The sequence below is a fragment of the Herpailurus yagouaroundi genome, unplaced genomic scaffold, assembly GCF_014898765.1.
Source record: "Herpailurus yagouaroundi ecotype Mexico unplaced genomic scaffold, PumYag 77, whole genome shotgun sequence".
NCBI classification, from domain to species: Eukaryota; Metazoa; Chordata; class Mammalia; order Carnivora; family Felidae; genus Herpailurus; species Herpailurus yagouaroundi.
Genome location: NW_024412388.1, coordinates 75,638,945 through 75,651,535, shown reverse-complemented (window position 1 = coordinate 75,651,535; position 12,591 = coordinate 75,638,945). Strand labels below are relative to the sequence as shown.

Below are 12,591 nucleotides of genomic sequence, written 5' to 3'. Positions count from 1 at the left end.
GGAGCTGCAAAATGGGAAGGAGGCAAATTTACCAATGGATCAAAATGCTACATGACCAATCACTAAATTTACTTATCAAAAATGTATCTTAAAGAAAATTTCTCTTAATTATATGATATGAATATATTCATACATTCAGTGAATGTAGAATTTTCTTGGTAGAATTTTAAGCAGTGTCCAATTTGTCAAAAGTTTTCAGGCAGATGATCAATACTGCCTTTTTTTTTTTTTTTTTTTTTTTTTTTTTTAGAGATAGAGCTGGGGAGAGGGCAGTGGGAAAGAGAGAATCTCAGGCTCCATGCACAGGGCAGAGCACGATGCAGGGCTTGATACCATTATCCAGGGATCATGACCTGAGCCAAACTCAAGAGTTGGATGCTCAACTGACTGAGCCATCCAGGTGCCTCAATACTACTATTCTTAAAGTCAGAAACAGTAAATACAAAGAGTCAGAGGTATAAAGCAGTGTCATTCCAAGAACTGCAAATAGTTTAATACGACAGAATAACATATGGGGAGAAAACTCTGAAAAGACTGAGAATAGCTGGATGATGGAAGGTCTGTTATATTTTATTATATAATTAATGGGAAGTAACTAAAAGGGCTTAAACAGAAAAGTGCTTTCTAACCTACAGTCCCTTCTTAGAGAACAGCCCCTATTTCTAACTCACAGAAGAGTCCCTGCAGTCATATTGCACTTATCAGTGCTGAGAACTCCATCCCTCCATTGCCATAGTTGACCAGATCAGGTGTACATGTTCTATATGGGGTCAATCAAATTTCCTCATTAAGAATTTAGAATTGTGGCACAGAATAAATGAGTCAAGTAACTGTAGATATTAGACTTACAGAGTTCATGGAAATTCAGAAGTTGGGAGTGTCTTTTGGGGACCACATGAAAGAAAACCAGTATACAGGAAATATAAAGCAATGCACATACTTAAGAAGAGATATGAGAACATGCAGCCCTAGAAAAGGAAGCCTTTAGTTTCCTGTTCAGTACTCATGGGACATGGCTATATATCCCACCTTTGGGTTAAGTGCGATGTCCCTGTAGCCTTCCAATGAATCCAATTATTGTTTAAGCTAATTTAAATGGCTTTCTATTCCCTGCAACCTTGACAAAACAAGGTGATTAATTCTGGTGGTTAATCTAAAGAGTACAGTAGAGGAAAAACAGGCTAGAAACAAGCAGAACATTTAAACTAGGGAGGGAGTTATTAAAAGAAAAGCAATAGTAACAAATATAGGCAGATTATGATGAAAGAAAGTAGCCAATATTGTACAGGGTCCACAAAGTTTAGTTTAAACAAGAGAGTTTCAGGATGCTAAAGCAGTATCAATTGCCCCAAAAGACTAGAGGAAGCAGAAGGTCACTGATGCTTTTAAGAGAAGAATTTCAACAGAAAAATTGGGTCAGATGTAATATTTTTAAAAGTTAAGAAATAAGTGGCATAAAATAAACACAGCTAAGAAATTTCCTTTAAGGAATGTGAAAATTAAAAGAAGCTTGAGGGGACAACAGTATTTTAAAAAAGCATTTTCTTAAACAAAGGAGAGATGTGAACTTATTTCTAGGAAAAGAGGGGAGAATGAAAGCCCCATCCTGCAAAGAATGGAATGATATTCCAAAAGAAGCAGAAGTCTAGGAAATTATAGCCTCAGGTCAATTTTTCCTTAGAACTGAGTAAGAAATCTTAGACCAGAAGAAAAGTTGGGGAAACTCAGATTATTAAATACTATGTATCACTTAGTAGAGGCAGTGACTAGGTGAGTCATTTGCTGAGAACAAAGCAGCAGGAATAGATCAGACTTAAGAAAATATAGAAGGTTTAAGCCACAACTGGGGAATGTGATGCAGAATTAAGAGGTAAATCAAGGGTCTTACTGACCAAAGGCTTCAGAGGATATAACAAGAAACAGAAAAACCATAAGCTGGTACTTATCTAATGATTTAGATAAGGATAACTTCAAGTATAATTCATCACATGACCTAGTATGGATGTACCCTTAACTTACAGCTTGCAAAAATTAAATAAGGCTATTCAGAAATGTTTCTGCTGTAAAAACTGAAAAATGTTCTATTGTAAATTTACATTACAAGAAATATTGATATATATTTCATATTTTAAAAATTAAAAAATAACTCAGACCTTTATTTTACTCTGTATTCAAAAATCAACTCCAGATGTATGGACTTAAATATAAAAAACAAAACTCCACAACTCTTAGTAGAAAAATAGGTGACTGTTAGATCCAAAGTAAGGAATAGTTTCTTACACAAAAAGCAATTATAATAAAAGATTGACAAATTTGACTAAAATCAAAACTAAGCCTTTTTTTTTTCCCCTTCAAAAGATACCACAGCACTGACAAGAAGTGCATTTAAGATTCTAGGTCTGGGGGCTCCTGGGTGGCTCAGTCAGTTGAGGTTCAGACTCTGGCTCAGGTCATGATCTCATGGTTCATGAGTTTGAGCCCCATACTGGGCTCCTCCCTGACAGTGTGGAGCACCTGCTTGGGACTCCCTCTCTCTCCCTCTGCCCCTCCCTGCCTCAAAATAAATAAATAAACTTAAAAAAAAAAATCCAGGTTTGTAGAGGTCCCTGAGTGGCTCAGTCAATTGAGTGTCTGACTCTTTTTTTTTTTTTTTAATATATGAAATTTATTGTCAAATTGGTTTCCATACAACACTCAGTGCTCATTCCAAAAGGTGCCCTCCTCAATACCCATCACCCACCCTCCCCCCCATCAACCCTCAGTTTGTTCTTGGTTTTTAACAGTCTCTTATGCTTTGGCTTTCTCCCACTCTAACCTCTTTTTTTTTTTTTTTCCTTCCCCTCCCCTATGGGTTTCTGTTAAGTTTCTCAGGATCCACATAAGAGTGAAACCATATGGTATCTGTCTTTCTCTGTATGGCTTATTTCACTTAGCATCACTGAGTGTCTGACTCTTGATTTTGGTTCAGGTCATGATCTCACAGTCAGGAGATCAAGCCCAGTGTCTAGCTCTGCACTGAGCGTGGAGCCTGCTTGAGATTCTCTCTCTCCTTCTCCCTCTGCCCCTCCCCTACTTGCTCCTGCATGCTCTCTCTCTCTCTCAAAAAAAAAAAAAAGATTCCAGGTTTGTAAATACCAGTAAATTCTGCAATAATTTTTTTATATCCAGCATTAAATCAACTCCGGCATTAGATCAACTCCAGCAGTTTATTAACAAGCTATGCACATAACTGTCCAGCTTATTCTTTAAAGAAAAAATATTAATAATTAATAATAGTTTGTATGGAAGAGATATGTATGGAATGGGAAAAACCAGCAGCTGATAAACTATTTACATATATAATTTTCCCTACTTTTTTTGGTCATGAATTTATTCTTTAATTGACTCAACTAACTTTTGAGTCCTTAGTATGTGATACAACATTTTATACAACTTTCTATGGTTGTTCATTTGGACAGTTTGTGAACCACAGGTCAAAACTGTATAACTTTACCCTTTCTATACGAAATCCAGAATAAGATATTAAGTACAGCCTTGCTGATCACAATGATATAAATTATTCTAAATATTTGCCAAAAAGATAAAACATTTAAAATTGTCCCTCCCACAAACTCCCTGAAAGAGAGTGAAAAGACAAGTTACAGACTGAGAGAAGACATTCACAATATACACAAAGGATTAATGTGAAGAAAATAAAGAGTTTCTATAAATCAGTAAGAAAAACAGAAAAATAGGCAAGAGACATGAATAGGAATTTCACTGAAAAGGAAACATAAAGGGCCAGTAAACATAAAAAGAAATGTTCTACATTAGTGATGATCTGGAAAATACAATCAAGATGACAATGAAACAGCATTTTACATTCTTCTGACTTGTAAAAATTAAAAGACAATATCAAATGTCAGAGAAGATTGACAATCAAAGGCCCTTTCATCTCAATATATTGCTGATATGAACATAAATTGGTACAATCATACTGCAAGTTGGGCATTCACTTACCCTGTGAGATGGCAATTCTACCTTCATGTATATAATGAATAGAAACTCTTATATGTATACAATAGGAAAAATGCACAGAATATCCAAAGTAACACTGGTCACCACTACAAAAACTGGAAAGTAACTAACTGCTCAACAAGGGAGAGTAAGTATTCAAATATTCAACAAGGGAAAAGTTGATGAGTATTTTACTCAGTGAAATATTACACAGCAATTAAAACGACTGACTACAGCAACATGCAATATGAATAAATCAGCAGTCACAGGTGAAAAATCAAGTTAAGAAAGATTACATTCAACACAATTATACAAACACAATTAAAACTAAAGACATCTTTTCAAATTACATATCTAGCAAAACTAAATATAAAGGAAGAGAATGAACACAGGACTCAAGATGATCTTTACCTCAGTTAACAAGAAGGTGAAGATAGGGGGTGGAATGGAGAAAAACCACATGTAGGTTAAGTTCCTAGCTTCTAGGGGAGGTGGGGAGTGAGTGGTGGTCCCTGGGTGCATATTATAATGATAAACAGGTGGATAATTAATCCAATGCAGTGTACCTAAGGTTTAATAAAAGGAAAAAAAAAACCCAAATTTAATGAAATTTATTCAATGAAAATTCTTAAACAGGCAAAACAAGCACCTCCTTAGACAGTCACTAAGGTAGCAACTACAGGAAAGGGAAAATAATATGATTAGTGTGTAAAACATAATATTGAACAAATATATGTATGATATTTAGACATGTAAGTATGTCTTGGATAATCTAAAATAAATTCCAAATTCTATCACAATTTTCCAACAAGTTAAGGTGTTTGTGAGCCAGGGAAGCAAAGCTTTAATTAGAAAAAGCAAACCACCTCCAAGTTTCTAAAATAGATCCTAATAACATACGTTATGTAATTTTTTTTTTAAGTTTAGAGAGAGAGAGAATGCACAAGTGGGGAAGAGGGGCAGAGGGGGAGAGAGAATCTCAAGGAAGTTCCATGCTCAGCATGGAGCCTGATGCAGGGCTTGGTCCCATGACCCTGGGACTATGACCTGAGCAGAAATTGGGTCAGGCCCTCAATTAACTGAGCCACCTAGGCACCCCATGTTATGTAATTCTTATGTATCAGTTCATCTTTATAATGTGACGCTAACATTTACCTTCAAATCTAAGGTATTTATCATCAAATATACTCCTCCCATGCTTTTCTATTCTTCATTTCAATTTTTTTAAATGTTTATTCATTTTTGAGAGAGAGAGAGAGAGCATGAGTGGGGGAGGAGCAGAAAGAGAGGGAGACACAGAATCTGAAGCAGGCTCCAGGCTCTGAGCTGTCAGCACAGAACCCGATGCAGGGCTCGGACCCACAGACTGTGAGATCATGACCTGAGCTGAAGCAGGCAGCTTAACCGACTGAGCCACCCAGGCGCCCCTCTGTTCTTCATTTTAAACATATAATATATATGTAATATTACACAGTTTACTTTGTGAGATTGCAAAAACCATATATGACATGCAGCTAATTTCAAATAAGGTTTTATTAGATAAAATTAAGAGAAACTAGACATATATCAAGATAAATGTTTTCTATTTCTGCTTCTCTAAGATATTAGAAGCTACTTTTCCATTAGTATGTTTTCCCATTCGAAATTTTATTTTATTTTTTTTTTTAATTTTTTTTTCAACGTTTTATTTATTTTGGGGACAGAGAGAGACAGAGCATGAACGGGCGAGGGGCAGAGAGAGAGGGAGACACAGAATCGGAAACAGGCTCCAGGCTCTGAGCCATCAGCCCAGAGCCCGACGCGGGGCTCGAACTCACAGACCGCGAGATCGTGACCTGGTTGAAGTCGGACGCTTAACCGACTGCGCCACCCAGGCGCCCCCCATTCGAAATTTTAAATATCTTTTAAACGCTTTTAACTACCTTCCAACTTTGCTGCCAAGTTTGAACTCTGATGTATATCAAAGTTAATCATATTATATCTGATGTATATCAAAGTTAATCATTAAGTGTTATATGACTTTTTTATAGAGTAAAATAGGTTTTTGAAATATAGTAGACATTTGATAATTGTTCGACACAGTACATCTTACAAGGAAATGATGCAGAATTAACCATTCTATTTAAATATCATGCATACATCTGGAAGTAACATTGTTTTAAGTAATACTTATCTTTACAAACTACTACTCCACTTTTTTTATTTAAAAGGGGGCACACAGGAAAAAAGGCATAAAAATCTACTGTTGCCAAATGTGAAAAGCAAAAAGAGAAGAGCCCAAGGTATAAGATGCAAAGCCCTGAGGTAAACAGACAACGTCCAGAAGGTGCCCCTCTACCTCTCCGTTTTAACAGGGATCATACGTGAAGATAAGTTGTACAAGACTAGAAATAATCTGCATTATACTAGAGATGACAGAAAAACATAATCCATTTGGAACCCATCATTTTGTAACACTAGTTTCAGCACACAGACTTTTACCTAAGTAGTAAATATTTGGTAAGTTATTTAAAGACATGCCTTATTCAATAAGGTATGCTGCATTTTATTCAAAGAGGCAATAATAAAATCTAAGCTGGAAAACCACATTGCATCAATTTATTATTCAAAGAATTGATTGACATAGTAATATAACTATTACTATGTCCATACTGTACTTCTTCACTTACCTTCACTTACCTTTTACCTCAACTGTATCTCACAGTACTGACTCAAAATCAAAATACTTTGACGTAAAATAGTCAATAAAGCTAGTAAGATCCACGTATCTAGAACTAGTGGCAGGAAATTTTAACATATGGCTACTTCTATCTTAAAATCCTTCGAACCTCTTCTCTTTAATGTTTATTTATTTCAAGAGAGAGAGAGAGAGAGAGAGAGAGAGAGAGAGAGAGAACGAACAGGGAAGGGCAAAGAGAGACAAAGAGAGAGAGAATTCCAAGCAAGCTCTGTGCTGTCAGCATGGAGCCCAATGTGGGGCTCAAACTCAGGAACCACAAGATCATGACCTGCATGGACAGTGCAGAGCCTGCTTGGGAATCTCTCTATCCTTCTTTGCACCTCCCCTGCTTGTGCACACATGCATGTATGTGCTCACTTACTCTCTCAAAATAAATAAATAAACTTAAAAAAATAAGATTCTAATAACTGGGATAAAGGGAGGAAAAATATTAAATCAATACACTGTATGCCTTAAAGTTACAAAATATTGTATATCAAATTTACCTCAGTTAAAAAGGAGGGGTGGAAACATGAAATTGATCAAAATGCCATGGGATTTATAAATTGGAACAATTTGTCAGTTATCTCTGAGTAACAGAACCATGAGCACCTTTTATTTTCTTTGTGCTTTTCTGTACTTCCAGATTTTCTACAATGAACATGTATTATGTTTATAACTTAAAAGAATTCTAAAACTCATCTTACCTATCCTGCTTACTTTCTCATACTGCATTCCTCTAACCCACCCTAAAATCTTTATTCTCCCAACAGAGAGGCTTTCTACTTTCCAACATAACTGCAAACTTAGATGTCACCCAATTTCCCACTAAATAGGTAAAATTTGTACAAAGGTATAACTAGTGCAAAAATCTCTTCTGAACTTTTCAAGGGAATATTGTTGGGATAAGGGATTAGAAATGAAAATTATAAAAAATTAAGTAATTTCTTAGGGCAATAGTCAATTTCTCTTAGAAAAGTCAAAAGACATTTTGTTGTAGGTGACAAATGAAGGATGTCTTCTCATTAATGTATTGTGTGCCTACTAAGTGCCAAATACATAGCTTGGTTACACATGAGCTTAAAATTTTAAAGCAAAGTTCATTTTATGGATAGACTACAGAGAAATGCAAAATCTTTGGGAAGGATTTCTGCAAACATTCAACAACTTGCACCAGAAACAGTAATCATTAAATGATGAAAACCTGCAACAAGGTTATTTTGTACTGTTAGTTTTTGTAGACTATTACATCTTATTCCCAACAACAAAGCACTGCTGAATTACAGACTACCAATAGAACACAGAAATCATTTTTCCTTGTAGCCAATATTTTCATTTTGAGTTCTTTATATAGTTTTCATTAATCCAGTTTCCTTAAAAATAAACTTTAATTTCTTTGGCCCCACCAAAAATATCTAAGTTACTACCTCAAATAAAAAATAAAGAGAACAGGATAAAACAAGTTAGTTATACAAGATAAAAATTAGAAACTGCCAATTAAGTTTATATTTTTAATAGCCTTTTTATTTTTATGATAGTAAATATTCTTCTTTATACAGTAAAGCCTCTAGCCATCAAAGTTTATGTGTACTTCATTAATGATTCCTTGTTAAATAAGCCTCCTAAATTACTAGCAAGAGTTAGAAACATTACTCCATAGAAATATTACAATAATTAATAAGGAAAAACACTATGGTTTCAGGTTTTGTTTTTCCACAACTAAGGGTTATTAATAAGCCAATTCCAACTCAAGTAGTAAAGTATTTCAAATTCTGCAATATAATTTGAAAAATAACTTTAAAATGTTGGATATACAATGTTTCTAAAAATAAGTATCAATTTCATTAAAAGTAGACTGTAACATGTAACTTTCAGAGACAAGTATTCCCCTAGACAAGATAGAGCAAAGTAACAGTTTTTAACTACTAAACAGCAGTTTAAAATTTGCTACATAATTAAATACTTAAAATCAGTATGTCAGAGAAGCATTAAGAACTCCATGTTAATTTCTCAATTTAAATAAATTCAAACAACTTAGATGCTTTTTAAAAACTAGTTCTCCAAACACACTTGATAAATATTTGGCTACTATCTACTAATTCCATGACCCAATGAAATAGTAAAACATCTGAACAGATGGATATACAGTACTTGGTGAAGCAAATTTTGCCAACATTTATCTTACATGCTGATATAAATAATGTTCTCAATTTAACACACATAATAAAGTTCATATGCAGTAACTTTTATTAAAACTGGGAGTCAAGGGGCACCTGTTGCTGAAGTATCTGAGTCTTGATTTCAGCTCAGGTCATGATTTCACAGTTCATGGGTTTGAGCCCCACATGGGGCTCTGCACTGTCTGTGCAGGGCCTGCTTGGGACTCTCTCTCTCCCTATCTCTGTTCCTCCCCTGCTTGTGCTCATGCTTGCGCTCTCTCTCTCTCAAAATAAAAAAAAACTTTAAAAAATTAAAAACAAAAACAAACTGGGAGTCAAATACATCAATAAAAATGCTTTAGATATACTTGTCAACTCATAAGGTAACAATATAAAACCCATTCTTTTTCTGGAAGAGACTTTTTTTTTTAAAGTCTAACTTTAGCTGTTCCCCTACTTTGATCCCATTTTTTAAATAGTCGTATTTAAAATTTCTCATCTTTTTGACTTGCTTCCTTCTTGTCAAAATTGATCTTATTAAAAATCCCTGTTATATTTTAATACACATAAAAATATATTTTCAGGTCAAGTGCCAAAATGAGTGTATTCTATGACAACTTTCTATAAAATACAAATAAGGATGCCAAATACTTTATAATTCTGAAGAAACTCCATTCAAAGAAAAATGCTCCTGTCCATTTTCATGGATTTTTTCCCAGTCAGAACCAAAGTGTGCTTTTCATATTTCAAGACTAGACAGTGGAAAGCATTTCCAACATGCCTCAAACAAACTGCATTTAGAAACCTTATGTGAAGTAATAAAACAATAAATTCCATTCATTTAGCAAATATGGTATGCTGTAACACCTTATAAAAGGCTAAGAGTAACTGGAATACTACATAGCAACATGTCCAAAGACAGGAAATTCAAAGCTGATTCAAAGGATTCCAAATTTGCAACCCTGCACTGGTACACCCTGTTGAAATCTCTACTTTCGTTCAGGAAATATCGAATATTACAACAATGCCTTCAAACTTACATTTAGCTTAACAACAAACCAAGCTTATAAAGGGATCTATTGAAAAATATATTTATACAGCAAAAAATTTAGAAGCAGTTGCAATACTCAATTTTGGCATCATCAAGAATCAACCCTTCAGGATCTAGATTCAATCTTTTTAAAAGAATTAAATGCTCAACGCACAAAAAGAAATGTAAGTATATTTTTCTTCTAAGTCCTATCTCCAATAATCGAATAGCTAATAGCTAGAAGAGGTCTATAGCAAAACAAATCAAAATAAATCTTAGGTCAAAAACAAGCACAAAATTTTAAGCCAAATGTGAACGTCTCTGGAAAACTCCAAAGTAATAAAAAATAAACTCAACACAATAGTGTAGGTACCCCTGTACATCACAGACTTAAGGACAAAAATCGTGCCTACATCATTAAATATCTAGCCGTAAATGGAAAACAAGGATACTGCTACTCGACATAGACTTAAGTAACGAAGGGATCTATTTTGTCCTCGTCTCCTGCAGACATGTGGTGCCCAACACTTTCCCTTAGCCCACTGCTTGCTCATTTGTAAACAACTTCTGTAGCTCTTTCTCTGGTGTTCAAACGGGAGGGAAAATGAAAGCCTGAAAAGCATCAGCATCTAAGTTTCCAGATCTGAGTAGGGAGCAGTAGACAAGAAGACCATACAGCTATCATCTGGTTAATAAAAAAAGAAAGAAAGAAAAGGAAAAGAAAGAAAGGGGGGGGGGAGGGCAGCCTTCATATTCAAGAAATTCGGCGGTCACCTGAAGAGGGCTAGTGAAGTTAGGCAAGCATTTAGTGAGACACGGTTTTTTGTTTTGTTTTGTTTTTTTAAAACTTGTCCGGGGGCTGGAAGTTACGGGGGCGCTCTTTGTGCGGAGTCTGAGGGGAAGGGGAGGGACGAGAAAACAGCTTGGGAGTCATTCAAAGGAGTTTAAGGAGCGGTGTACGAGGGAAAGGCGGGGCGGGGCCTGGCCGGGCGGAGGGAGGGGGCTGCAGGGGCGTCCGCGGGCGGCTCTGACACCAGGGAGGGGGCGGTGAGCTGGCCGCTCCGGGGACCGGGTGGGAGCAGACTCCGGCTGCAGACAGCCGACACAGATGGGGTCCCACTGGCAGGCAGAGTCAAATTAAAGGGGTGGCAGGCCAGAGCTCTGGCGGGGGAAGAGAGTCCGGCTCCCGAAGGAAGCGGTTCCCGAGTGACATCCCCGAGTTTCCGCACTTAGCGGGCTAGGGGCGCGGCGGCCGCACGGCGTCCCTGGGCCCCCGACCTCTCGCCAGACTTTCTCCCTCTCTCCGCCAGCGCCTCCCGCCCGGGCCGCGGCCCTTACCTGCAACTCTGTGAGCAGAATCTCCCCCCGTTCGGGGTTGGACGCCATTGCGCTCCGCTCTGGACTCCGCACCTGGCCGCGGCCGCCGCTGGCGAAGGGAGAAGGCGGGACGGGACGAGGGGTGGGGGGTGAGGAGCGGGGAGCGAAAGAAAAAAAAGCTAGGGATTCATGGAGGCGCAGCCCCTTCTGGAGGCGCGGCTTATTTCGCCCGGTTCATGGAGCGCGGCGGGGAGCGAAGGCACTCGGAGCGGGCTCCCCCTCGCCGCCCGCCCGCCGCCGCCGCCGCCGCCCGCCCGCGCCGGATTCTGTTCGTTCAGTCGCTCCCTCTGGGTGACGCCAGGAGCCGCCTCAAGCTTCTCCTTGCGGGGCGCTGCGGCCGCAGCTGCAGCTCCTCCTGTCGCACCATTTGGCTGTCACTGCGTCGCAAAAGCGGCCTCACTTGGCGGCTGCCAGAACACGTGACGGCCGTGGCCGCTACCTCCAGTGGCGAGGGGGAGGTGGGGCGGAGAGGACCCCGAGGGCGGGAGCATCGCGGGGGGCGGGGCGCTTTCCGACCCGGCTCCGCGGCGGCGGCAGCCATTGGACCCCGCCGGGGTGAAAACGAGGGGAAAGGACTGGGCTCGCGTCTCTTGGGAGGCGGGAAGAGGAAGAAAAAATACGCCCGCTTTTCTGCTGCGTTTAACGGCCCCACGGTGAACAGTATAACTCAGGAGCTTTTCCCCCCAGCGCCACTTCTTTTTTCTTGTTGAAGTTTAGGCCTAACGTTAAACGAGCGCCTTTCTAACCTCTATACTTAAAAGAGTTTCGGGGCTCAAATTTTATCAATTATTCTCCTGCCCCTTATCGACCCAAACTGCTAATCTTGCCTTTTTCTCTCTCCCACCCCCAGCGCGCCAATCTGACCAGTAAGGTGCACAGCTAGCTAAACTGGGGTGTGGTTTGTACTTTTCAAGAAATGTAAGCGCTCGGTATCTCTGGCAGTCCTTAACCCACAGCCTTTAAGATGCCCTTTTCCCAAGGTCTGAACTACTATGGTTTGGGCTGTGGAACTCCACTAAGTGCAGAATCTGATTAATTCTTGAATATAAACTGAAGAAAGTGGGGCAGATCATCCCCGCGAATTGGAAAAAAGTCCAACTTTGGATGCAGTAAACATCCAAGCTAACCTATGAGTAACATAGCTAAGTAGTGTACGTTTCGTTTAAGAAAATGACAGTGTAGTATTTGGGAATGTCAATAAAGTCTCCAACAGGTAGCTTTTGTTTTGTCTCAGCAAAATATTCAGCCTGGATATTCTAGGCAGCTGCCTAGCTTTAGATTGAGACTGGAATACAGTGGCTTTGTTAAAA

General features: G+C 38.5%; 1 protein-coding gene across 2 annotated transcripts in view; it reads right to left on the bottom strand.

Annotated features, from left to right (window-relative positions):
• Window positions 1-11,662, bottom strand: part of PKN2 (protein kinase N2) — a 129,882-nt gene extending 118,220 nt beyond the window's left edge. The window contains exon 1 of one of the 2 annotated variants that reach the window (XM_040470883.1): window positions 11,243-11,662. In XM_040470883.1, the coding sequence (XP_040326817.1) occupies window positions 11,243-11,290 (48 nt within the window). In that variant the 5' untranslated portion in view covers window positions 11,291-11,662. The remainder of the gene's footprint in view (window positions 1-11,242) is intronic. The other variant, XM_040470882.1, reaches the window with a different exon arrangement.
• Window positions 11,663-12,591: the final 929 nt, after the last annotated feature.